Below are 20,074 nucleotides of genomic sequence, written 5' to 3' on the forward strand. Positions count from 1 at the left end.
TGAAACTGCAGCGAGAGACAAAGACCATCCACCCACAGCAACCACTCACCATGAGCAGCGGAGGCGGCGGCGGCTTCTTTGGCTCTGCTCTGACAGACAGGTCCGGCAAGTTTCATCGCAGAGACGACTTTGCAGGACTTGAAGATGCTACAGGTGATAGGTACACAAGACACCTATACTCAAGAACCCACAAAATAGACTAATACTTTCCCTGCAGCTACGACTTTGACGAGACCTACGACGGCCTCGGTGACCAGCTCGAAGAAGCAAACGACGACTTCAACGATGATACCTTTGGAGACTCTGGCGCCATCGGGAAAGATTTCGACTTTTCTGGCAAGACGGCAGGTGCGGCTGATGCTCTCGAGGACGATCAGCTGGCGTATGAGCGCCGGAACCCTGCAAAGCGTACGCCAATGATTGATAGAAGCACCGATCCATGGGCCCAGCGATCTGGTCAGCCTGCTGTTTGGGGCCAGCACTCGTCCTCATCATTGCCGCCTGTTGTGCAACCTAGTCAGCCAGCTGCTCGTAAAATGCAAACGCTGGAGGAGATCGAGGCGGAGATGCTGGCTAGAGCTAGCGCTCCCAGGACTGCTCCCCCTCCTCAGCAGCAGCAGATGCCATCGCAACTGTTTGCTCATCAGCCAATGCCGATGGGCCGGCCACCAGGATACGGTCAAATGATGCCTCCTCCTCAGCAAATGCCTCCGCAGATGCCGATGCCATTGTCCATGCAGCCTATGCCGATGCAAGCCATGCCTATGCAACAACCAATGCCCAACCAAGGCCGTCCTATGCCACCAGGTATGCCTCCCTTTCCGCAGCAGATGCCTCCACAGCAACCAGCTGCAGCCAAGATGAAGGAAGCTATGGCAGACGACGAAGAGGCACGCCGTGCAGAACAGCAAAAGAATCTGCGGCGAGCACAAAAGATTGGTCAAATGGCGCGCTACAATGGCCTCATGTCCAACGGCGACAAGAATTACGTGCTCAAAGTACAGCTCTCGCAGCTCGTGTCGGAAGACCCCGAGGCCGATGACTTTTACTATACCGTGCACTCGACGTTGCGTGGTCGCAGCAGCTTGCAGCAGTCACTTGGACATTTCGAGCAGACTTATCTGAGTCGTGCTGGTCAAAACAGACGCGGCAGGGACAACAAGAATCCGCTGCTCAAGATGCAGCAGCAAGTGCAAAAAGTCATCGCAGCGAGCAAAGCTCGGCCAAAGTCGACATCACTGACGGTGGAGGGATCGCTTGGCAAGCTGTCATTCAGCCGTGTCAGGCAGCCAAAGCAGGTGCTCAATATCCAGTCCTTGCCAGATGTCGCGGTACCAAATTCAAAGCAGAGCAAGCTCGAGGCGTTGCAAGCAATCGAGTCTGTTTACAACGAGCTCCTCCTCCTTGAGCAGGCCAGTAGACAGGCACCTGCAGAAGGAGCGCCTCAGGAAGAGTTTGACAACTGGCGAGCCAAGCTGGACAAAATGGCCGATGATATCTGGCAATCGTTGCAAGTCGAGTCGGACAGTATCCTGATTGAATATCTCAATTATGCCAAGGGCAAAAAGATGATTCCACGACTATTCCGCGGCCTCAACCCTGAGCGCCGCTTGGCGCTAATGCAATGCATTGTGCAGAATCTTGACAAGCTTGCTGTGGTCCGCCTTGCGCGTTACGAGAATGGCGCACTGCCCAAGGATGTGCGCGATGAGATCGAGCTATTTTCGCAGACAGTCTTGCCACCGTTGCTGGCCTTTGTTTCATCTGCCTCGTTGCCACTCGTCATCTCGCTCTTGACGCAACTCCTCGACAGCAACAACGTCAATGTATTGTGCATGACCAAAGTTGGTCTCTCATTCCTCACCATGCTCATCTCTCGCGCAGAGATTGCCAAGGCAGAGGACGGTGCACAGGCAGGTGCCTGGCAACAACATTACAACGCCATGTTCAGTAAGCTTGAAGGTCGCTTCGGCTTGATCTTCCCACCTATTCAGCCGCACGCTGAGGAAGGCTACCCCTGGCAATTCTTAGCTGCGTGTGCAGTCAGTGCGTCACCTGAGCAGCAGCATGCACTCGTCAATGAAGCACGGGACAAGGTGCTCGAGCAAGTCTCGAGTGCCAAAATATTGCCGCGCGAAATGGCAGAAGTGAAGCGGGCGCATGTCAACTTGTTTTTGAATGCTATTGGGCTGGATGCCTCACAACTTGAAGGGTAGCTAGCTCCTCTATTACACGTATAGCACAGACTTTAGTATAAAAAATTGGGCTAATACCAGCTGCTTTAGTTTATGCCACCTTGCCGGGGACGACTGGGTGGGAACTCGACAAACCGCCGTCAATGATGAATGCTTGACCATTGACGTAGCTCGACTCCAAGCTACTCAGAAACAAGACGCCATGGGCGATCTCTGCACTGACACCATTACGCCTAGTCGGGTTGAGCTGGCCAATTTTACCCTGTGTGCCACGACTACGCGCTGAGCTAAAGACAGGCGCCGTCATACCGGACTCGATCAGGCCAGGACATACGGCATTGACGCGAATACCCGTTCCTGCAAGCTGCCAAGCAGATGTCTGGCAGAGGTTGATGACGGCTGCTTTAGAGGCAGAGTAGTCACTGGATCCGGCACCAGACCGGACACCGGCAACAGAGGCCGTTGCAACGATACTGCCACCAGAAACGGGCTTTTCAGCAGAAGTTACTTGCATGGCTTCTGAAGCATAGCGAATGGCGAGGAAGACACTCAGCGCATTGACGCGCATGGTGTTCATGAAGTCCTCCGCATCGGCATTCGAGACCAAGTTCATGGTGACGATACCGGCATTGGCAAAGAAGATATCCAAGCGGCCGTAATTGTCGACGGCGTGTTGGATGCAAGCCTTGAGTGCTTCTTCATCCGCAGCGTCAAATTCACGAGGAATCACAGCTGTGCCCGGGTATGCCTTTTCGAGTTCCTGCTTGATTTGCTCCAGATTACTACCATCGTAGTCGCAGATGTAGACAGCCTTGGCACCGCGTGCTGCAAACAGCTTTGCAGTGGCTGCGCCAATACCAATCAACGAATTGGCGCCGGTAATGATGGCGACTTGGCCCTCGAGGGTCGTGGCGGGGGCCTTTTCAAGGTGCACCGTGACTTGCTTGAGTCTATCTTGTGCGGAGGACATCGTTGAGATATTGAGACTAGATCTTTAGCTTCTGGGTCTTGATGCACAAGTTGGTGGTCTCCAGATTTGGTGTTTTGTGGCCGGCGCTGTGCTGTTGCGGGGTCGGGATCGCGCGAAACCTCCGGGCGCCGACGAGGCAATCAACGGCGACGAGATGACATACGACGAGATGATACTACTGCAGGCACGCTGCGCCCATTCTTTACAGGGTGCACATGTGATTAACCTTGGCCTGCTGACTATGGTTGAAGATATGGCTGGGTGATCGACGGCGAACGGCTACAATCTCAGTCCTGGCTCTACCCTTCTCCTGACGTAAGTACAATACAATGTGATGATAATCTCTCGAACAGCTCAAGAAGCAATGATGGATTTCTCACAACGCTCAATACAGAGATAGCAGTCGTCGACGGTCGCAAGGTCGCCTAGACGCATTGTGGTGATTTGATATACTGTCTGACGACTCTGACATCGCAATAGCGATGTTTTTCAAGCAGACCTTTGCTGGCAGCAACGACGACTTTATATTGTCTATGCATCCAGGAATATTGTAGTAGTTCGCCGGAGCAATTGCGCGACCTCATCATGACTCAAGACGACGCGTAGTGACCTGACTCACTCTGCTTCATTGCGCACATGCAACCTACCTATGAAAGGCAGCTAGCAGCTTTATCTCAGCACTGTGCAGCCGGCGACTATGAGCTCATATACGCTTCAGACAGATTTCAACCAGCTTTGGCAATGGGATATCACAGGCCCAGATTTTGACGATTTTGACCATGCAGAACAGAGAATTCTTCAAGACTGGTCGATTCCATTCCGAAAAGAGGTTCCCCGGAAGAAGTCTACCGGTCTCATGAACGCCTCGTGGAGGGACAAACGAGACACTGCATCTACTTGTGACGAATTCCTCCGCTGTCGCAGTACATCTACTTTGCAGCACTACGATCAGGTTTGGCTATCGTGTCTATCTGACGGCTGTTTTTCTTGGGTTGTGAACGTCTGCTCACACCACAAGTATACAACACAATGCTTGCCCTTGTCTATTGCTGGCTTGCCAGTTCACATCTGGTCTGACGATCTCTTGATCACCACAAAGCCTCCTTCCGAATCCTCTTCCTGGCTGGAACATAAGCTCAGGATCGATCCGCATCAGCTCTATGATGATGCCGATATCGGAGCTCTGCTTGACTCATTCCCACGCGCCATTGGCTTGCGCATCATGCTTTCTGGCTGCTGTGAGATCCTTTACGCCACGATGGCTGACACATTGTGGGCAACTCTGGTGTCGCGCAACGCAAGCAAGGACTTGCTGATACGATTTGCCGGCGTGCGGCATACTACTTTGAGATGCCACGATGCAAAAACAGCTAAGGGTACCGCCACATTGTACAGCTCACCAGCGGATTGCAAACACAATTCATTTGCCGAAGCCTGTCTCGGCTTCAAAATCAGGCTCCAAGAAGAGCCTGGCTGTGAATATTGGATAGCGTCTGGCTCGTCATTTCGCAATAAGGCAGATAAGATGCAGTCTATCGCCGCCAACATATCCCATAAAGGATCTGGTTTCAATGTAGACCTCGGCCACTTGCATGGATCCGTCATGCATGCTTCCCGTTGCTCGCAAGATATGGTCCTCATCAAGCAAAATCTTAACTCGGGCTCTCACAGAATCGTTTCTTCCCTCACAGAGAGGATGCCTCTGCAAGACCGCTTTGCAGACCCAGCTCGCGTTCTCAAGAGCCCTTTGACTTTCGTCACGCTTTCACATGCTGCCTGTCAATCATTATCTGACAAGACCGATGCTAATGCCGAGACTGTGCTGCCCACATGCAAGGAGACTGTGCCCACAAAGCCGGATCAGACACGAGTCTCTGAGCTAGCTGGCAAGAATGTGCGCAGCAAGATCAAGCGTTCCTTGCCAGACACACTCGTTGAAGGCGTCCAGTATCTGAAAACTCAACATGCCACGTCTCCGAAGTTCTCCCGCCATTTGCTTTGGCGCATCAGCTATCTTGGTCAGTATATGTTCTGCGACAATGTCTTATCTATTGCTGATTCTCCAAGTAAGGAGAGTGAGGCAGTAGTCTTTCGAGATTGTTCTGTCGAGTTCTCGTGCAAGCGTTGGCAAAGCACGAAATGGGGTCAGAAACGGAAGGAGTACATAAGCTATAAAAATCTGTGGATTCTTCAAAGCGGTGCGATTCTACCAGATCAGATTCAATCTGCGAGCATCATCTGTCCTGCAACTCCCGGCTTCAAGGCGAACAATGCATCGGAGAACGGAGAACGAGCAGTCTGAATTGGTCGGACAACATTGGACACCGACGACGCTGCATTCTTTTATCGGGCCTGGAAGGCGGAGCAGCAGACTGACATGTGTTGTTGTGCCATATGGATGATGCCCTGGTTGCCACCCAGCTGCATGTGAGTCCTTCCTTGATTCTGGAAACAATGACATCTAGCTTGCCCATTGATACTGCGGTCAAGTGCAATGTGATCAAGCATCTTGCGCCCACAAATTGGCCTGCCAGCGCCACTCGCATTTTCCCTCATACCATACCTTTGCCGATATTCTACCCGCGTCCGCTTTGCAAGTAGATTGTTGTCGGCTTTGCTGGAGTTGTGGTTCAAGGTATCTGCTCTGAGGCACTAGGTCAGCTCAAAAGCGTGCTATCTGTAGATTATATTGCTAAGCTTTTCGCAAACTCAGAGTTGCGACATATGCCTTTCTTCTGCATTGAAAAGACCGGGAAAGCGTCTACATTGCAGCGTAGTAGAAAAATGCTGCTGTTCACCTGTCAGCTGCTGCACATCATTGTAGAGCTCAAGCGCCGGTGTTGGAGCATGAAGCGTTGGCGACGGCTGTTGTGTTTGCGCCTTTGCGGAAAGTGAAGATTGCGAGCGCTGAAGCTGAGCCATCATCGTCAGCCGATTAAGGCTACTCATCTGCATCGCTTGACTAGGCTGTGTATCATCCAGCACGGGCAATGAATCTGTTGTCGGCAGTGAAAAGTCGAGCTGATTGACCATCGCTTGCCGATCAAGGCTGCTGGTGTGGGAAGATTGCGACGCAAAGGGTTTGGCGCTGTCATATAAGATGTCAAGGATCCTGCCCGTGCATTTACAGCATTGGAAGACAGATTGGAGAGCGCCTGCCTCGGCCGTCAAGTCTGGCTTCGCCTACTGCTCTGGCTCGAAGAATTGAGTCGCTTTGGCGTTGAATCTTGTGTGCGACGACGTCAGTACTCTTGCAAGCACTTGTCGTCACTAATCGGAAGCAGAGGTAGCGATAGTTGAAGAGAGGTGAATGAAGACGAAGCGGCGATACATTCCATCTGAAGACAAGACGTGTGAGCGCAGAGGTCAGTCCGTGACACTTCCCAACAAGAGATGCAACACTACGTGTACGGCACAAGCGCATCCAAGGATTCCAAGTCTACCTTCGGCAAACCGAACACTGTACTCGCAGCGGACATCTCTTTGTCGTCTTCGCGTGAGGCATCAATTTCACCTTCTTCGAGGTCAATTCCAATAAAGTCATTTGAAACGATCTCCTCTGTGTTGCTGGGTGCATTGAAGATCTGCGTTACATTTTGACTTGAGCTTGTATTACTCTTTGTTGAGTGAAGCACAGACGAGAAGGATGGTTCCAGTCGAAAGCTGGTCGGGATGGCTTTGAACAGATGAATGGTGGGGAATTCTTGCACAGTACGATGCCGTAGAACTTGCGCCAGACTTGCCGTCTTGTCTAGTACCGTCCATACGCTTGTAGAGCCCTTGACTGGTGTTTCAAATAGCATATGCATCGACTTAAGGGTATCCCTGTCAACTTTTGTCGGTCGTACTTTGTCCAGAATCTCTTCTAGTGTTTGAGTCTCTGGCACGCGATCACTCACGAGGCGCTGTGGCTCACCCTCAATCTGCCACTCGAGTGTCCAAATGAGACACTGCCGCTTACCATGCCAATGCGAATGATTCATGCGATTGCGTTTCATACCGCGCGGCGCTAGCTCGACCACCACTTCGCCTGCATCTCTCGCTTTTTGTACAAATTGCTTGACGATATGCGGTGGACGGCCATTCTTTTTGTCTTCATGCGATGCGCGTGCGGCATTATCCAAATCACGCTCAACAGCGGTGAGGAAGTTATAGTCGTTGTTGATGCTCGCATCGTTGAACTCAGAACGCGGGATGAAGGCGACTCGTGAGCGTTGCCCAGAGCATGGTTTCTCCTGCTTATGGCGCTTGGAGCAGGCTAGCGAGCAGGTCAGGGTGTTGCATGCTGGGCACTTGTAGCGGCCTGCTGCAGTTTCGCAGATTTGGCAAGATACAGTCGGCGGCTCATTTGAGGGTTGTATGTCGCCTTCTACGACGTCCATACACAGTACGTCAAGGCAGCTGCGGTAGACAGCGCACAGTGTCGAGTGGTAGAGAGTCCTGGATGAAAGTGCACGCTCGCATTTCTCACGCCGCCAACCAGGTTGGACCAGCTCAGGTAATGGACAAACACGGGCCTGGAGAGCTGAACACTGCAGAATCCCTTGTGATCGCTGCTCAGTCATCTTCTCAGATAATGAGCATAATCTCTCATGTTCTCTGGCTCCTCCAGACTCTCCTAAGCCAGTACATCCCGTGGCCCATCTGAAGATATGTCCAGCATGTCGCCGTCTCACGCGAGTTTTTGACTGCGACAAAGACAAAGCATCTTGCATCTGCTCGAGTCAGCAGCTGGTCGCAGAGGCTTTAGGAGCAGCGTGCAGCCATGTCCACAAAGACTCTGATTGAGGCAAAACAGGCTTCCTCGGCCGAACTTGCTACGCCCACAGATCCGTACAAGACACTCAAAGACTGTCTTGCCGGGACCGCCGGTGGTATTGGACAGGTGCTTGCGGGTCAACCGTTTGATTGTGTCAAGGTTCGGTTGCAGACACAGCCCAAGGGCGCCAATCTATACAGTGGTGCTCTAGATTGCGCGCAAAAGACGCTGAAGAATGAAGGTGCGCGTGCATTCTACAAAGGCACGCTGACACCACTTCTTGGCGTTGGTGCATGCGTGTCGATTCAATTCGGTGTATTTGGTGCATTGAAGCGATACTACACCGATAAGAATGCTGGAGGCGGTCTGACACGAGGCCAACTATACCTCTCTGGTGGTCTTGCTGGCGCTGCCAACTCCATTATTGTCGGCCCTGTCGAGCATATTCGTATTCGCCTACAAGCACAAAGCGACACCAACAAGCTCTACAACGGACCCTTGGACGCAGCTCGTAAAATTTACGCAGAACGTGGTATCCGTAGCATCTTTCGTGGTTATGGCCCTACCATCTTCAGGGAGTCTCACGGCACTGGTATCTACTTTACAACTTACGAGTCCCTGCTCAAATGGGAGCTTGGCAACTCTGGTCGGACGCGCGATCAAATTCCTGCATGGAAATTGTGTACATTTGGCGCAGCCGCAGGGTATAGCATGTGGCTAACCGTCTACCCGGTCGATGTGGTCAAATCACGCATGCAGACGGATGGTTTCGGTGCAAAACAAGTCTATCGCAATGCGCTGGATTGCTTCAAGCAGACACTCGCGCAAGATGGTGCGAGGGCGTTTTTCCGTGGCTTCTCACCGGTGCTGGTACGAGCTGCACCTGCTAATGCGGCAACCTTCCTGTGCTATGAGTACACCCGGCAAATGCTGGGATAGACTTGGTAATTCTTTATAGACAGAGCATGAAGTGCTGCATGACATCTTTGATCCATCTGAATAGAATTGCTCACTGCCCCGGGTGGCCAGCGTCATGATGGTCAGTAAATGGAAGGGTATCCTGATCATCTCATTGTGCATCTGTATTGGAACGCGGGTCACCTAGAATCAGCAAGTAGATTGAAAAATCACACAATAGCTCGATCAAGGGCAGCAAGAGCCATCAGGGAGGTTACTGGCCTCATCACCAGAGCTCAAGGCTTGAAGCACAGAGTATGAGTATGCACTGACTCACAGCTTAGGAATTTGATTCTTGTCTCAGCGGCAAGACACATACCGGGTTGATAGACTTCTTCAGCGACTGTCTGCCAGTGTACCGCATCTGGTCGATCAAGGACAATTTTGGAGCATGTTAACAGAGCAGCGTATTGTGGCCGGAGAAGCAAGTGAGGAGCAGCACATATAAGAAGACAATGAGTTGCAATGTATTAACCCACTTTACACAATTGATTGAACCAGAACATCAAGCGTGCTTTGCAATTGCCTCCTTGAGCTTTTGAGGGTTGGCTCCAACAACAGTTTCGAGAATCTCACTGTTCTTGATGAGCAAGAAGGTAGGCATGTTGCGGATGCTGTATTCGGCGGCCACGTCGCAGAGATCATCCACGTCGACCTTGATGAAGCTCGCGTTGGTGAATTCCTTCTCAAACTCGACCAGCTTTGGTGCAATCACCTTACAAGGCCCGCACCAGGTTGCGTAGAAGCTGAAATGGTTAGAACGGTTGAGTAAGAAGGGCTGGCTTACTCTACAACAATGAGCTTGTCGGCTTGAAGGGCTTCCTTGAATTTTTCGGTGGATTCAACGTTGTACACCATGGCTGTTCTTGTGGTTGTAAAGAAACGTGTAGCTGGCTTTGCTGCCTTGAAGAGAGTCCTGGAGAGTATGGTGATCTGAGTGATGATGCAGAGTAGGGGAGGGTGGGCTGTTCGGCGCGTCTTTATACTCCTTCTTCTGTCGCTTTGTCAGATTTCGCCGCCGAGCTGATCTCATTGCACGTGTCTCTGACAAATGCCACAGTCACACTACACCCAAGGATTCAACCTCTTGCTAGAAGGACCCTGCCCAGGCCTCCAGATGCTAGAACACTCGAGAAATTATAGAAGCTATCAACACTCGCTATGGCAGAAGAAGACATCTTCCACGCCTCGCTCAATTTGGAAGAAGCATACTACGCAGAAGGCTACAGAGAAGGTGCTACACTCGGTGCACAGCAAGGCCTGATCGAAGGCCGCATCTACGGTGCTCAAATCGCCTATGAGCGCTTCTTGCAAGTAGGCTTGCTCTATGCCAAACTAGACATCTGGCGTGCTTATGCTACTCATGGAGACTCAAAGCCAAAGCTAGACAAGGCTTTAGCTCGACTCGAAGCACTGCTAGAAGCATTGCCGCGCACCAATGAGGAAGCAGAACCCGGTGCAGACTATGAGGCTGTTTTAGCAGGTGCCATTGCGAAAGCCAAAGTCATTGCTAGTCTCGTTGGTGAACGCATGTCACTTGCTCAACAAGGCTTCCTGGTGGATGACGCTCAAGCATCAAGAGACCTTGAAGACGGCGCAGAAGGAGCAGCACTGCTTCGAGGTGGCAAGAGACTCGGTTGTGGATCCGCTAATTAGATACTACATCATTATGTGATACTGTACACCATACAAAAACTATTCAAAAGCCCATTAGCCCCGTTCTGATCCCTGTGATTCAGGCGCTAGGCGTGCAGAGTAGTAAGACGCTTGAGAGGTCACCATGGACGCTCTCGAGATGTTTGGGTCATACACCGCATAATCTTGCGGATTGACGGTACTGGTTGTTGCGGTTGTGGCAAAGGAGACCGCAGACACAAAACTATCACGCGTCGTGGCGCGAGAAGGGATGGGCCGGCCGTCTGGGAATTGCATGGGCATCTTCGCCATCGGTTGTATATACGCAGGTTGAGCCATGATTGGTGAAAAGGTCGCCGTCGACGGGGTATTTGGAGAAATGGCATCCACAGAAGCTGAAGCGATCGGCTGGACGTACTGTGCAGGCATGGGCGAAAAAGTGGCCGCACTTGCTGAGTTTGGCGATGAGTCCTCAATCGTTGTGATGGGTCTGACCAAAGGCGGTGCCAATGCAGGTTGGACGCTGGCAGCTGCGACTTTGGGCGAGACTGGAAGTGGGCCACCAACAGACGAGCCATTTACAATCTTGACAGGCTTGCCGATACCAGTCTTCCAAACACCGCGTTCATACTCATCGTCATCGTCATCCGTGCCCGTTCCATTGATGAGTGCCTCGCCTTGATCTGTCGAGGCTTGGCTGTCATTGTCATCAAACTCATCCGCAGAATCCTGGTTTCCCTCAACGCGCCCATTCCGCAACTTGCTTCCAGCAGAACCAGGACGCTTCTCATATTTACGCGAAAAGGAACGTTTGACCATAATGTCCAAATGACTTGTTCGTTCTCCCAACCAGCTACCCTCGCTATCGACCGTCTGCAGTGAATGAACGGATTGCCGGGCATTGGCGCGTGTCTCAATGTCGCCAAGGACACTCTCGTCTGGGGGAATATCCTTGGCCACGCGAGATGAAGCGCGCGGCATGGCAGGTGATGAGATACCTGCTGCTGCAGCAGGTGAGGCATAGGCTCGCTGCCAGAGTGGCGCTGACACCGGCCGTGGTTGAGACGTGACTTGTGGCTGTGACTGCGCGACAACGTCTTCTGGTGTATCTACCGCAATACCCGTAAATCCCATATTAGAGGGCGGGCGTGGAAAGGCATCACCATCCAATAAGGGAGAAAATGTCTTGACTTCGCGATTGACAGTCAGCATCTGCGCCTGTACCGTTCTCGGCTCAAAGTGTTCTGCACGAGGAACTCGCTGAACCAGCGCTTCACCCTCTTCATCCTGCGCTGCTTGTACTGAGGCACGTTGAGCAGGTTGTTGGAGGACCATGATGGTCGCTTGTTGTGGTTCCTGGTCAAGCTCATGTGCATCATTATACAGCACAGAGCTGGTATCACTGAACGGCCTTCCTGTTGATTGTGTAGCACTATTATAGTGACTTGCGACATCGCGCTCTTTGCGTGCGCGCGCTGAACCTGCGCGTTTCCAGAGAGATGTCCATGCGCCTGCGATAGAACTGCCGCGAGAAGAAGGTCTCTCTACACGCGTTGACTTGTCCACCACAGCAAAGTCTGGATAGGAATCACGGTTTCCAGCAAGTACAACTTGTGCATCTTGCATGATGCGCGCATGAGCTGTAGGTGGAATCGAGGATGTTTCATGCCAGTCTGATGGAAGACCTGTAATGGAATTTGCCTGCGTCTGTGAAGCGGCGGCCTGCACTGCATAACCGCGTTGTTGCTGAAATATGACGGGGATAGGCGGTCTCGCAGGCGAAGCCTTTACAACAGCAGTAGCAGATTGACTGCCTCCACTTGCCGCACTGCCTCCAAGCAACTTACTCTGCCGCCGTTGACGTCGACGAGAATCTGTTTCCAGCACTTGTCTCAGGGCACCCGTATCCAGCTCATCCGCAATATCATCCACAAAGGGTGATGCTTCAATCTTGCGCCTCAGTGTTGGCAGCTGGCCCTCTGGCGTCTTTGGGTAATTGAAATCTTGCGAGTAGCGCAACGTTGGCTTTGGACTGAAGATGAAGCCACTACGCCGAATTTTGATGGTCCGTGCGTCTGCATCGATGGACTTGATGGTCGTGTCTGTGTAGCTTGTATGGCGCTTCTGACGCTGACCATAGGGTACTAGCTGCCGGGACGCATGTGCATCGTCCTCTTCCCTGTTGTCATGACGTGTCTGCACAGGTAAAGAACGCGTCCGCTGGTAAGTTGGAGCGGCATTCGCGAGATCATTGGGCTCGGCGCGTTGCAATGCATCACGCGTGCTCTTCCGCCGCTTCCAGAAGAAGTGCATCTGCAGAAGGGTGCAGGTTGTTGTGTATGTGGCTCTTTTGCGAAGTCTTGCAGATTCAAGTCACCAAAATCAAGTGGCAGCAGCACTGCAGCAGGAAGCATCGACAAACAAACACAACGCCCCTCACCACATGTCGCTTGTTCACTGCATGTGCCGGACCTTGGAAGGGCCGTACTGAAAGATTCAGAAGACGCTCCTCAGCTGCGAACGCCCCGCTCAGGAGATGCCCGGCACAAGGATGCGCGCCACAAAGCATCTAATAGCTTGCTCTCAGTATGCTGACGTTGAACTTGTAGAGCTTACGATCAGTTCGGTAACTGTATAAAAGCTTTCAATCTCTTTCAAGTTCGATTTGCGCAAGCTCTTTTGCTGTTGCATTCAACTGCTGCAACGCTGCTACAGATATGGATAAAAGGCTACAGCCTTCTGCCTTTCGCAAGGAACGGAAGCACTCCAGAACTGTGCAATCAATGGAACACAGCTCAGGGCATGCGGCAAGAGTCATACATGCATCGAGGCCGATGTCGATAAGCGAAGCTTCAGAATGAATTGAATGGTTAAGAATGCTGGATGAAAAGGACATTTCTCTATTGTGTCCTCATAGGATTCAACCCTCAAGAGAAGAATCGACGCGCGCTCTAGACTTGCATACGGCCCAAACGACTTCCGTTGTCTTGTCTCAAGCTCACTTGCATAAAGCTTTGCACTTACCCTCTGAGTATTCCCACTTCAAATCGCCCTTTGCACACGTCATTACATTCTCAACTCCATGTTCATGACTTGCTTTACTGTTGCAGAAAATGTCAGCCTGAGGCTGTGTCGGAGGCACTGCTGCCTGGACACCAAGGAGGATCCCGCAAGCAGCAACAAAGGCAACTTTCATCGTGTTCGTCAGCATGAGTCTGAGGTGTCCTGACAAGGTTAGCATTGTCATTGATGAGCGGTGTCTCACTGATGGGTGGAAGAGCTGATGGAGCTTGTTGCGCTTCTCGTCAACACGGTCTGGTCTCAGGAAAGAAGTGCCGGCGACTCAGTTTAAGAACGTCCAGGCTGTCCTTACCCCTAGGGTCTAGATGCGAGCTGAGAATAGAAGTCTTGCGAGCAGGAGTCAAAACCTCGCAAATATGCCAACAGTGCACATGATTTGTAGCAAATATTCGTGAGTGCAAGTACGCTCCATATGGTCGAGGTGGCCTCCATTTCAGGGGCATCTGAATATCACACACGTGGACCGCGGCACAGTACTGACAGGACACACATACCTCCATCCATAGGACGAGTCGCGAGTATTCTTCGATGTACGCTTGATATCCGGCTTGAGTACAAGTTTAAATATGCCGCCAACCACAGGCATGACTATGTTTAATTTGTGCAAGCAGTACGCAGACTTCCTTGTCATTGCGCTACATACAATTTGCTATACACGCTCTCTCTATGACAAACGCTACTTTGACAAAGCGCGCGTCTACAGCTGTGCTGTACCTCGATGCAAACATCCAGTGCTTGTAGACTACATCAATGATTTGGTGGCAAGCATAGCAGAAGAACTCAGACGATGCACAGTCTCGCGCATCAATGTCGTCATTCTCTCAAAGACAGAGCAAGCCTATGAACGCTTCATCTTTGATGTTGCCAATTTGCCTATTGTAGCGCCAGAAGACTTGCATGTGCCTTTTGCGGGGACTTCAGATGAACCTGGTCAGCTGGACGCTCAGTTCCGAGCATCAATCGTCAAGCTGTCCATGGCAGAGACGCGACTCGGACCATTGCCACCGAATTGTACATTCGGCGTTTCGATTGACCTGAGGAACGAAAGCATGCCTCAAACAGTACGTTCCCTTGTATGCTAGCTGAGCTGACGGTAGTTGACATCGTGGATACAAGCAGACGAAGTAAGCGCCGGACAAACACTTGTGCCGCTGAGACGCATCACCTATGGGCCCATCAAGCTCAATAGCTGGATAGAAGAGACCAAGGCGAAACTCAAATTGAGGGATGATCCCATGAGTTTCTAGTCTGCAACTGGGTACTGCCCTGCGATGTCCCAACGGCTTGCGCCACTTGCAACAGCAACATATTTCGTGAAGGACAAAACGCCCGTGTCGCGCATGACGATGGTCATTTCATTCCAGGCTGCGTGGGCTGTCAACAAGACGCCATCTTCTTCATCGTCAGCAGATGCCTTGTACACTGCTGCGTCTTCGTCGCCATGCGGGGCCATGAAGCACAGATACCCACCCACCTCGCCTTCTTCCCAAACAGGCTTTGCTGGAGTCAAACACAAATTGACGTCCAGCAAGAGACGCTGGTTGGCCGTTGCCAGAGTGTAATCCAGACCGGGTCGAAAGCGACGTGCGCATGTGAACCGCGATTCTGGCTGCAAGGCTGTGACGAGGGCAAGCCACGTGCGGAAAGCGTCTGAGGCGACCACCTTCTCAATTTGGCGTAGCGTATCAGCTGCAGCATCTGGAGGTACCTCCGAAGAAGATGCCAGTCTCAAATATCTGTGGCGATGCGGCGGACCTTCTACTTTCCAGCCATTGCCGACGCCTGTTCCATGCGGCGTCATGATTGAGCCATCAATCTTGTCATGCGCATCAGCTTCCACAAGAACTTTCTTGAGCTTATCTGCAAGGTCTTTGCGCAGGATGCTGGATAATTGAATATAAGAGTCATTGCAGAATTGCTCATTAACTTGCTTCAATGTCACTGGACTCAGATATTGCGGGTTCATAACTGTGCTGAGCTCAGTAAGTGCTTCCTCACTCAACACATCCGGAAATTCGGTCGACTCTGGGTAGGCGTCGAATTGTGCATCGTCAGTGGCAAGAAGCTGTTCCAGGGTTGATTTCGCCTTGGCCTCTTCCTCATTTGCTAAGTCTGTTGCACGCGCATCATATCCTTCTTCTCCTGGCTGAGCAACATGAAACCAGCCAGAGATGCTCAGCCTATTCTTCTTGGAGACCACCTCTTCGACCGAATGGAAAGAGTGTCCCGGCTGCACTGCAAAGAAGATAAATTGATTCCATGAGGGTGGCAATGTCAGAGATGGTTCGTCGACTGGAATTCCCTTGGTCTTGACAGGATACAGCTCCAAAGCGCCGCCATCAGTTGGCTGCCAGCCTTCATCAGGCAAATACAAGATGTAGCTGACACTGCGTGTACCGATCACATCATCGTGATTCAGCAGATGACAGCCTTGTGTGTAGTTATTGATGCTCATGTCAATTTTGCTGCCAGATAACGGGCCGACCCCTGTCACTTTCCGTAGGTATGTGCGAAATGGCACAGAGTAGAGGGCTTCACGGACTTGAGCAATGTATTTGAGCTTTTGCTTCTCGGATTGTTCCAAACCATCGAGATTTGCCAAGTCGCCCGTCTGCCGTACTTTGTAGATATCTGTTTCCTTCTCCGTGAACACAAGATTTGCTAGAATCTCAGCCTTTACAGCATGCAAAAGGTCGTCGTCAAAAAGTTGTGGGATGCACGCATGCTGGTAGGGCTCTGAGGCTGCGTATGCTTTACTTTGTTCTTCCGATGTGTCCAATAAGCCCTTTGCAAAGCAATCGCCCGGTCCAGCTATTCTTGCCTTCTTTCCAGGCCGCTCCTCCATCTTGAACCGAACTTTGGTATGGGTCTGACTGTTCTGTCGCATCGTCGCATTCTGTCAACTTTTTTTTTGTTCACGACCATCACGCTCGACAAAATGGACCAGATTAAAGCGCTCCTCAAGCAGGCCAAAGATGCGTCTGATGAGCTACGATTCGACCAGGCACAAGCATTCATTGTCTCGGCTCTGGAGCTCAACGCAAATTATGCACCCTCGTACGAGATTCTGGGCGAGATCTTTGTTGAGCAAGATGCACTCCCTCAGGCGCGTATAGCCTTTCAGAAAGCCATCGAGGTGGCTGAGAAAGAAGAGGATGCGCGTTCGGGATTTGGCAAGTACCTCTGGCTCGGCCAATTGTCTGAAGAAGGCGGCATGGATTCCCTCAAGTACTACAAAATGGGCGTGAAGCGATTGATTGCACATATCGCCAATTTGCCTGAAGCGCAACAACCACCGCTTCGTGCGAGGCTCGCAAGCGCCTACTCAGCTATGGCTGAGCTCTACATGACAGACTTGTGCATGGAAGCCGATGCAGAAGCGAATTGTGAAAAATATGTGACGAATGCCTTGTTGGCGGACGAATCGAGCAGTGAAGCATTGCAGACGATGGCGAGTATGCGACTCTCTCAACAGCGTGTCGAGGAAGCTCGCACGGCACTACGGCATAGTCTGTCGTTGTGGCATGATCCAGATGGCGCATCAGGGGCATTGCCTGCCTATGCCTCACGGATAGCCCTTGTGCGATTGCTCCTTGAGTGTGATATGACGGATGAATCGCTTGACGTATTGCAGCAGCTGTCCCGCGAAGATGACGAGAGTGTCGATTTGTGGTATCTCTTTGGCTGGACCTATTTCCTAGCCGGGCAACTGCTCCCGCAAAGCGAAAACATGGAGAAGCGGAATGAGTCCTGGGAGGATGCGCGGCATTGCTTGCAGAAATGTGAGCAGCTGTACAAGCGCCTCGAGTGGGAAGATGAAGGCATCAGGGAGCATGCTGGCGAGCTACTTGCGACCATTGCTGAGGCTGGTATCCCACTGACGACTGTGGACGAGGGCGACGAAGAGGTGGATGCCGAAGATGCTGAATGGGACAGCGAAGATGAAGCGATGGATGAATAATGATTTGCATGCCTAGATGTACATGGTCTTGATACCTTCTACCGCAGAATCGGTCTTGATCGGTTGAGTCGTCTTCTTGAGCCGCTTGCGGTCGAGGGCCGCCTGCTTCTGTGCCTTCTTCGCTTGCTCCTTGCGATCTCTCGCGCTGAGGCGTTTCGGTGGCGGCTTTGTCTCTTGCTTCTCAACAATCTCTGGCAGTGACTCGGTCTGTGTTTCGAGTTCAGAGTGAACTTCTGCTTCATGCTCTTGTAAAGCGTCATTTACGTCTGCTTGAGCTTGCTCATCCAAGAGGATTTCAACCGCATCGTTGACTTTACCTTTACAATCGTCCATGACCTGCCGAACGCGTTCCAGTGTAGCCCCTGGCACACTCGCCAAGCAAATCTTCTCAAGATCGCTGGCAGGTGCGTCCGTGGGCCGTGTTTCCAATGGCGGAATAGACACAGCTTGGGCTTTGATGCACGGTGGGCCATCATGAGGGCCATCTTTATTGCGAACACTGCTGTAGTGTTCCCAGCTGTGATAGGCAATATGAAGCATATCCCCACCTGCAGTCTCATCTGGCGAGACGACATAAGCCATATCAGGCTGATAGATCTTGACATGTCGTTTGAAGACATTGGCAAACCCCACAATCTCCAAGTTGTCGCCATAGACACCATCTTGTGCCATCCGGTCAAGGTACGTATCAAAGTCTTCCTCAACGAATGCAGCATAAGTGTCTGGATGCTTCCGAAGATACTCCACAACTTCATGCCTAATTTGCGCATGGGTCATTTCACTCTCTCCAAGCTGATCTGCAAGCGAGCGAAAAAGACAGTTTCCGTCGCCTGCGATGTCTTTTATGTAGAGAGATTGAGAAGCTAGCTGGTGGGACAATTGCCGCATACCCATATCTGCATCATCGGGCGTATAGCTGTGAACCTGTTTCTTTTGTTTGCCACGTCGAGCATGATCTTGCTTGCCCATGCATCTAATAAGAGCGCAAAGTAGTAGATGGGAGAGTAAAGGTGTACATAAAATGGATGAACAATAAAATGGCCGCTACGGGAATTGAACCCGCCATCTCCCGCTTACGAAACAGGCGCCTCGCCAACTAGGCCTAGAGGCCAATGTGTGCATGTCAAATGCATGAGTCCTACTTAAAACATCAAAAACGCGTCTATAGCGCCAAAAACATAAAAGAAGCGATAAACCACCCGTTAACCGTGTCTATGGTAGTTCAAAAGCAGGTGATTGATAGTCTAGACAATGTACGGAAGGACTAAGAAGCGTGCGGCGACCGTCAAACAGGCATTGCCGACACAAGCCCCACGACAACGCAAGAATGAGGCGATTGCGCGTCTTGAAGCGGCACTTGCGAAGGATGAGCTGCAAATTCAGGGTGTAGCGTGGACGCGCGATGACAATCTACGATGGTCGGCGGCAGGCTCATTCTTGGAAGAGAGACAACTCCAGCTCGTTGCGTCTCAGGCGCTACAGCGACAGCAGAAGCGATGGCGGCAAAAGGAGTCGTCCTTTCGATCATTGAAGGAGCTGTGCGCAATACAACTTGCTGTGCATATCGCAGCCTTAACGCCAGAAGTGCTTGGGTGCCTCGCAGTGCATCAGGCGCGATTGGTATGGCAGGCGATGCAAGCGCTACTGCCATCAAACTTGAAAGTATGGATATTGTTTGCTAGTGCCTTTCCTCATGAATTGCATCTCTTGGAGGATGTTGAGGCTGGAGAAGGCATTCTTCATCCACTCGTTGCGAGACGCACACACGTCGGTGTGCGAGAATTGCCACAATGTCTGGACTTCCTTGCAAATCCTACAGCCTCGTCAGTGTCTGCTACTCCATCATGGCAAGTTCTCTTGGATGTCTCAGGCATGCCGATTCCCGTCGACATGGCTTTACAATTTGGCACAATTAAGAACTTATTGGTGCTCATGGCAGGCAATACAACCATTGATGTATCGACTGTGCGTCACTGGTGCCGTGCACAGTCTGTTGGGAGATTTGCCGATTTACAGCTATTGCAACTCGAATCAATAGCCATGCCATGGGCGGTTATGATGGACCTTGTTGCGTTTCCGGCACTGCAGCTCGTGTCGTGTCGGTGCACTGCTTCCTGGCCTCCGTGGATACGAGCGTGTCTGAGTACGGCTGAGGGTTGGCAGAACAAAGTTTACACCCTCAAGCAGACTCCGTGTCTCGATATCTTTGTGCATCTTGGTAGTCGAGCAGACAAACGTCCGACTCTACCACGCACGGAGGGTGAGGTGTATTTTGTGGATATGAGCAAAGTGCGGCGCATCCTCGCTGGCTTACAGAAGGATCAGCCGGCAATTTCGACAGCACCAGTGGTGTCTACTGTCAGGAAGAAGAGGACGCAGCAGCTGTCTGGAAGAAATATCCTGCAGGGAGTCTTGTAGCCAAGTAGCTGTTCCGAGCCATCTGAAGGTTTCATGTTCAACAACCTTCAGCACTCGCAAAGCCTGCCTGCATCCATTGAACTCGTAACTAAAACGGT

At 51.6% G+C, this 20,074-nt stretch overlaps 15 protein-coding genes and 1 pseudogene across 16 annotated transcripts; 7 read left to right on the forward strand and 9 right to left on the reverse strand.

The window, feature by feature from the left end:
- Window positions 1-221: 221 nt before the first annotated feature.
- Window positions 222-2,216, forward strand: BCR37DRAFT_344306 (topoisomerase II-associated protein PAT1; the record flags this gene model as incomplete). Its single annotated transcript, XM_040867558.1, has 1 exon — window positions 222-2,216. A coding segment is annotated over one exon (1,995 nt), but the record flags the coding sequence as incomplete, so codon positions are not given.
- Window positions 2,039-3,249, reverse strand: BCR37DRAFT_377416 (uncharacterized protein). Its single transcript, XM_040868817.1, has one exon. It carries the CDS (start codon window positions 3,163-3,165, stop codon window positions 2,287-2,289), a length of 879 nt encoding a protein of 292 aa, XP_040727188.1. The 5' UTR covers window positions 3,166-3,249; the 3' UTR covers window positions 2,039-2,286.
- A 613-nt stretch (window positions 3,250-3,862) lies between these two features.
- Window positions 3,863-5,467, forward strand: BCR37DRAFT_391469 (uncharacterized protein; the record flags this gene model as incomplete). The annotated part of the gene is made up of 1 exon (XM_040871013.1): window positions 3,863-5,467. One exon carries the CDS (start codon window positions 3,863-3,865, stop codon window positions 5,465-5,467), a length of 1,605 nt encoding a protein of 534 aa, XP_040727189.1.
- A 203-nt stretch (window positions 5,468-5,670) lies between these two features.
- Window positions 5,671-6,382, reverse strand: BCR37DRAFT_248350 (uncharacterized protein). The gene has a single exon (XM_040866600.1). The coding sequence runs from the start codon at window positions 6,196-6,198 to the stop codon at window positions 5,875-5,877; it is 324 nt and encodes a 107-aa protein (XP_040727190.1). The 5' UTR covers window positions 6,199-6,382; the 3' UTR covers window positions 5,671-5,874.
- A 184-nt stretch (window positions 6,383-6,566) lies between these two features.
- BCR37DRAFT_386092 (uncharacterized protein) lies at window positions 6,567-7,730 on the reverse strand (the record flags this gene model as incomplete). The annotated part of the gene is made up of 1 exon (XM_040870411.1): window positions 6,567-7,730. The coding sequence occupies one exon, from the start codon at window positions 7,728-7,730 to the stop codon at window positions 6,567-6,569; it is 1,164 nt and encodes a 387-aa protein (XP_040727191.1).
- Window positions 7,716-9,225, forward strand: BCR37DRAFT_377419 (mitochondrial carrier protein). Its single transcript, XM_040868818.1, has one exon. It carries the CDS (start codon window positions 7,931-7,933, stop codon window positions 8,861-8,863), a length of 933 nt encoding a protein of 310 aa, XP_040727192.1. The 5' UTR covers window positions 7,716-7,930; the 3' UTR covers window positions 8,864-9,225.
- Window positions 9,226-9,355: 130 nt separating this feature from the next.
- Window positions 9,356-9,739, reverse strand: BCR37DRAFT_412397 (thioredoxin-like protein; the record flags this gene model as incomplete). Its single annotated transcript, XM_040872225.1, has 2 exons — window positions 9,356-9,627; window positions 9,669-9,739. The coding sequence occupies 2 exons, from the start codon at window positions 9,737-9,739 to the stop codon at window positions 9,387-9,389; spliced, it is 312 nt and encodes a 103-aa protein (XP_040727193.1). The 3' UTR covers window positions 9,356-9,386.
- A 303-nt stretch (window positions 9,740-10,042) lies between these two features.
- On the forward strand, window positions 10,043-10,537 carry BCR37DRAFT_397313 (uncharacterized protein; the record flags this gene model as incomplete). Its single annotated transcript, XM_040871729.1, has 1 exon — window positions 10,043-10,537. One exon carries the CDS (start codon window positions 10,043-10,045, stop codon window positions 10,535-10,537), a length of 495 nt encoding a protein of 164 aa, XP_040727194.1.
- Window positions 10,519-12,858, reverse strand: BCR37DRAFT_377421 (uncharacterized protein). Its single transcript, XM_040868819.1, has one exon. It carries the CDS (start codon window positions 12,827-12,829, stop codon window positions 10,592-10,594), a length of 2,238 nt encoding a protein of 745 aa, XP_040727195.1. The 5' UTR covers window positions 12,830-12,858; the 3' UTR covers window positions 10,519-10,591.
- A 600-nt stretch (window positions 12,859-13,458) lies between these two features.
- BCR37DRAFT_377423 (uncharacterized protein) lies at window positions 13,459-13,738 on the reverse strand. Its single transcript, XM_040868820.1, has one exon. The coding sequence runs from the start codon at window positions 13,725-13,727 to the stop codon at window positions 13,515-13,517; it is 213 nt and encodes a 70-aa protein (XP_040727196.1). The 5' UTR covers window positions 13,728-13,738; the 3' UTR covers window positions 13,459-13,514.
- Window positions 13,739-13,788: 50 nt separating this feature from the next.
- Window positions 13,789-14,783, forward strand: BCR37DRAFT_248478 (DNA-binding protein). The gene is made up of 2 exons (XM_040866601.1): window positions 13,789-14,658; window positions 14,717-14,783. Exons 1-2 carry the CDS (start codon window positions 14,164-14,166, stop codon window positions 14,723-14,725), a joined length of 504 nt encoding a protein of 167 aa, XP_040727197.1. The 5' UTR covers window positions 13,789-14,163; the 3' UTR covers window positions 14,726-14,783.
- Window positions 14,784-14,840: 57 nt separating this feature from the next.
- On the reverse strand, window positions 14,841-16,442 carry BCR37DRAFT_344292 (Oxoglutarate and iron-dependent oxygenase degradation C-term-domain-containing protein; the record flags this gene model as incomplete). The annotated part of the gene is made up of 1 exon (XM_040867557.1): window positions 14,841-16,442. One exon carries the CDS (start codon window positions 16,440-16,442, stop codon window positions 14,841-14,843), a length of 1,602 nt encoding a protein of 533 aa, XP_040727198.1.
- A 93-nt stretch (window positions 16,443-16,535) lies between these two features.
- Window positions 16,536-17,542, forward strand: BCR37DRAFT_391477 (uncharacterized protein; the record flags this gene model as incomplete). Its single annotated transcript, XM_040871014.1, has 2 exons — window positions 16,536-17,504; window positions 17,534-17,542. 2 exons carry the CDS (start codon window positions 16,536-16,538, stop codon window positions 17,540-17,542), a joined length of 978 nt encoding a protein of 325 aa, XP_040727199.1.
- A 28-nt stretch (window positions 17,543-17,570) lies between these two features.
- On the reverse strand, window positions 17,571-18,527 carry BCR37DRAFT_391478 (uncharacterized protein; the record flags this gene model as incomplete). The annotated part of the gene is made up of 1 exon (XM_040871015.1): window positions 17,571-18,527. One exon carries the CDS (start codon window positions 18,525-18,527, stop codon window positions 17,571-17,573), a length of 957 nt encoding a protein of 318 aa, XP_040727200.1.
- Window positions 18,528-18,596: 69 nt separating this feature from the next.
- BCR37DRAFT_t11 lies at window positions 18,597-18,669 on the reverse strand (annotated as a pseudogene). The gene has a single exon. The product of its transcript is annotated as a tRNA-OTHER (tRNA).
- Window positions 18,670-18,809: 140 nt separating this feature from the next.
- Window positions 18,810-19,976, forward strand: BCR37DRAFT_386100 (uncharacterized protein; the record flags this gene model as incomplete). Its single annotated transcript, XM_040870412.1, has 1 exon — window positions 18,810-19,976. One exon carries the CDS (start codon window positions 18,810-18,812, stop codon window positions 19,974-19,976), a length of 1,167 nt encoding a protein of 388 aa, XP_040727201.1.
- Between the last annotated feature and the right edge of the window lie 98 nt (window positions 19,977-20,074).

This window comes from Protomyces lactucae-debilis, assembly GCF_002105105.1.
Source record: "Protomyces lactucae-debilis strain 12-1054 chromosome Unknown BCR37scaffold_4, whole genome shotgun sequence".
In the NCBI taxonomy this organism is placed as follows: Eukaryota; Fungi; Ascomycota; class Taphrinomycetes; order Taphrinales; family Protomycetaceae; genus Protomyces; species Protomyces lactucae-debilis.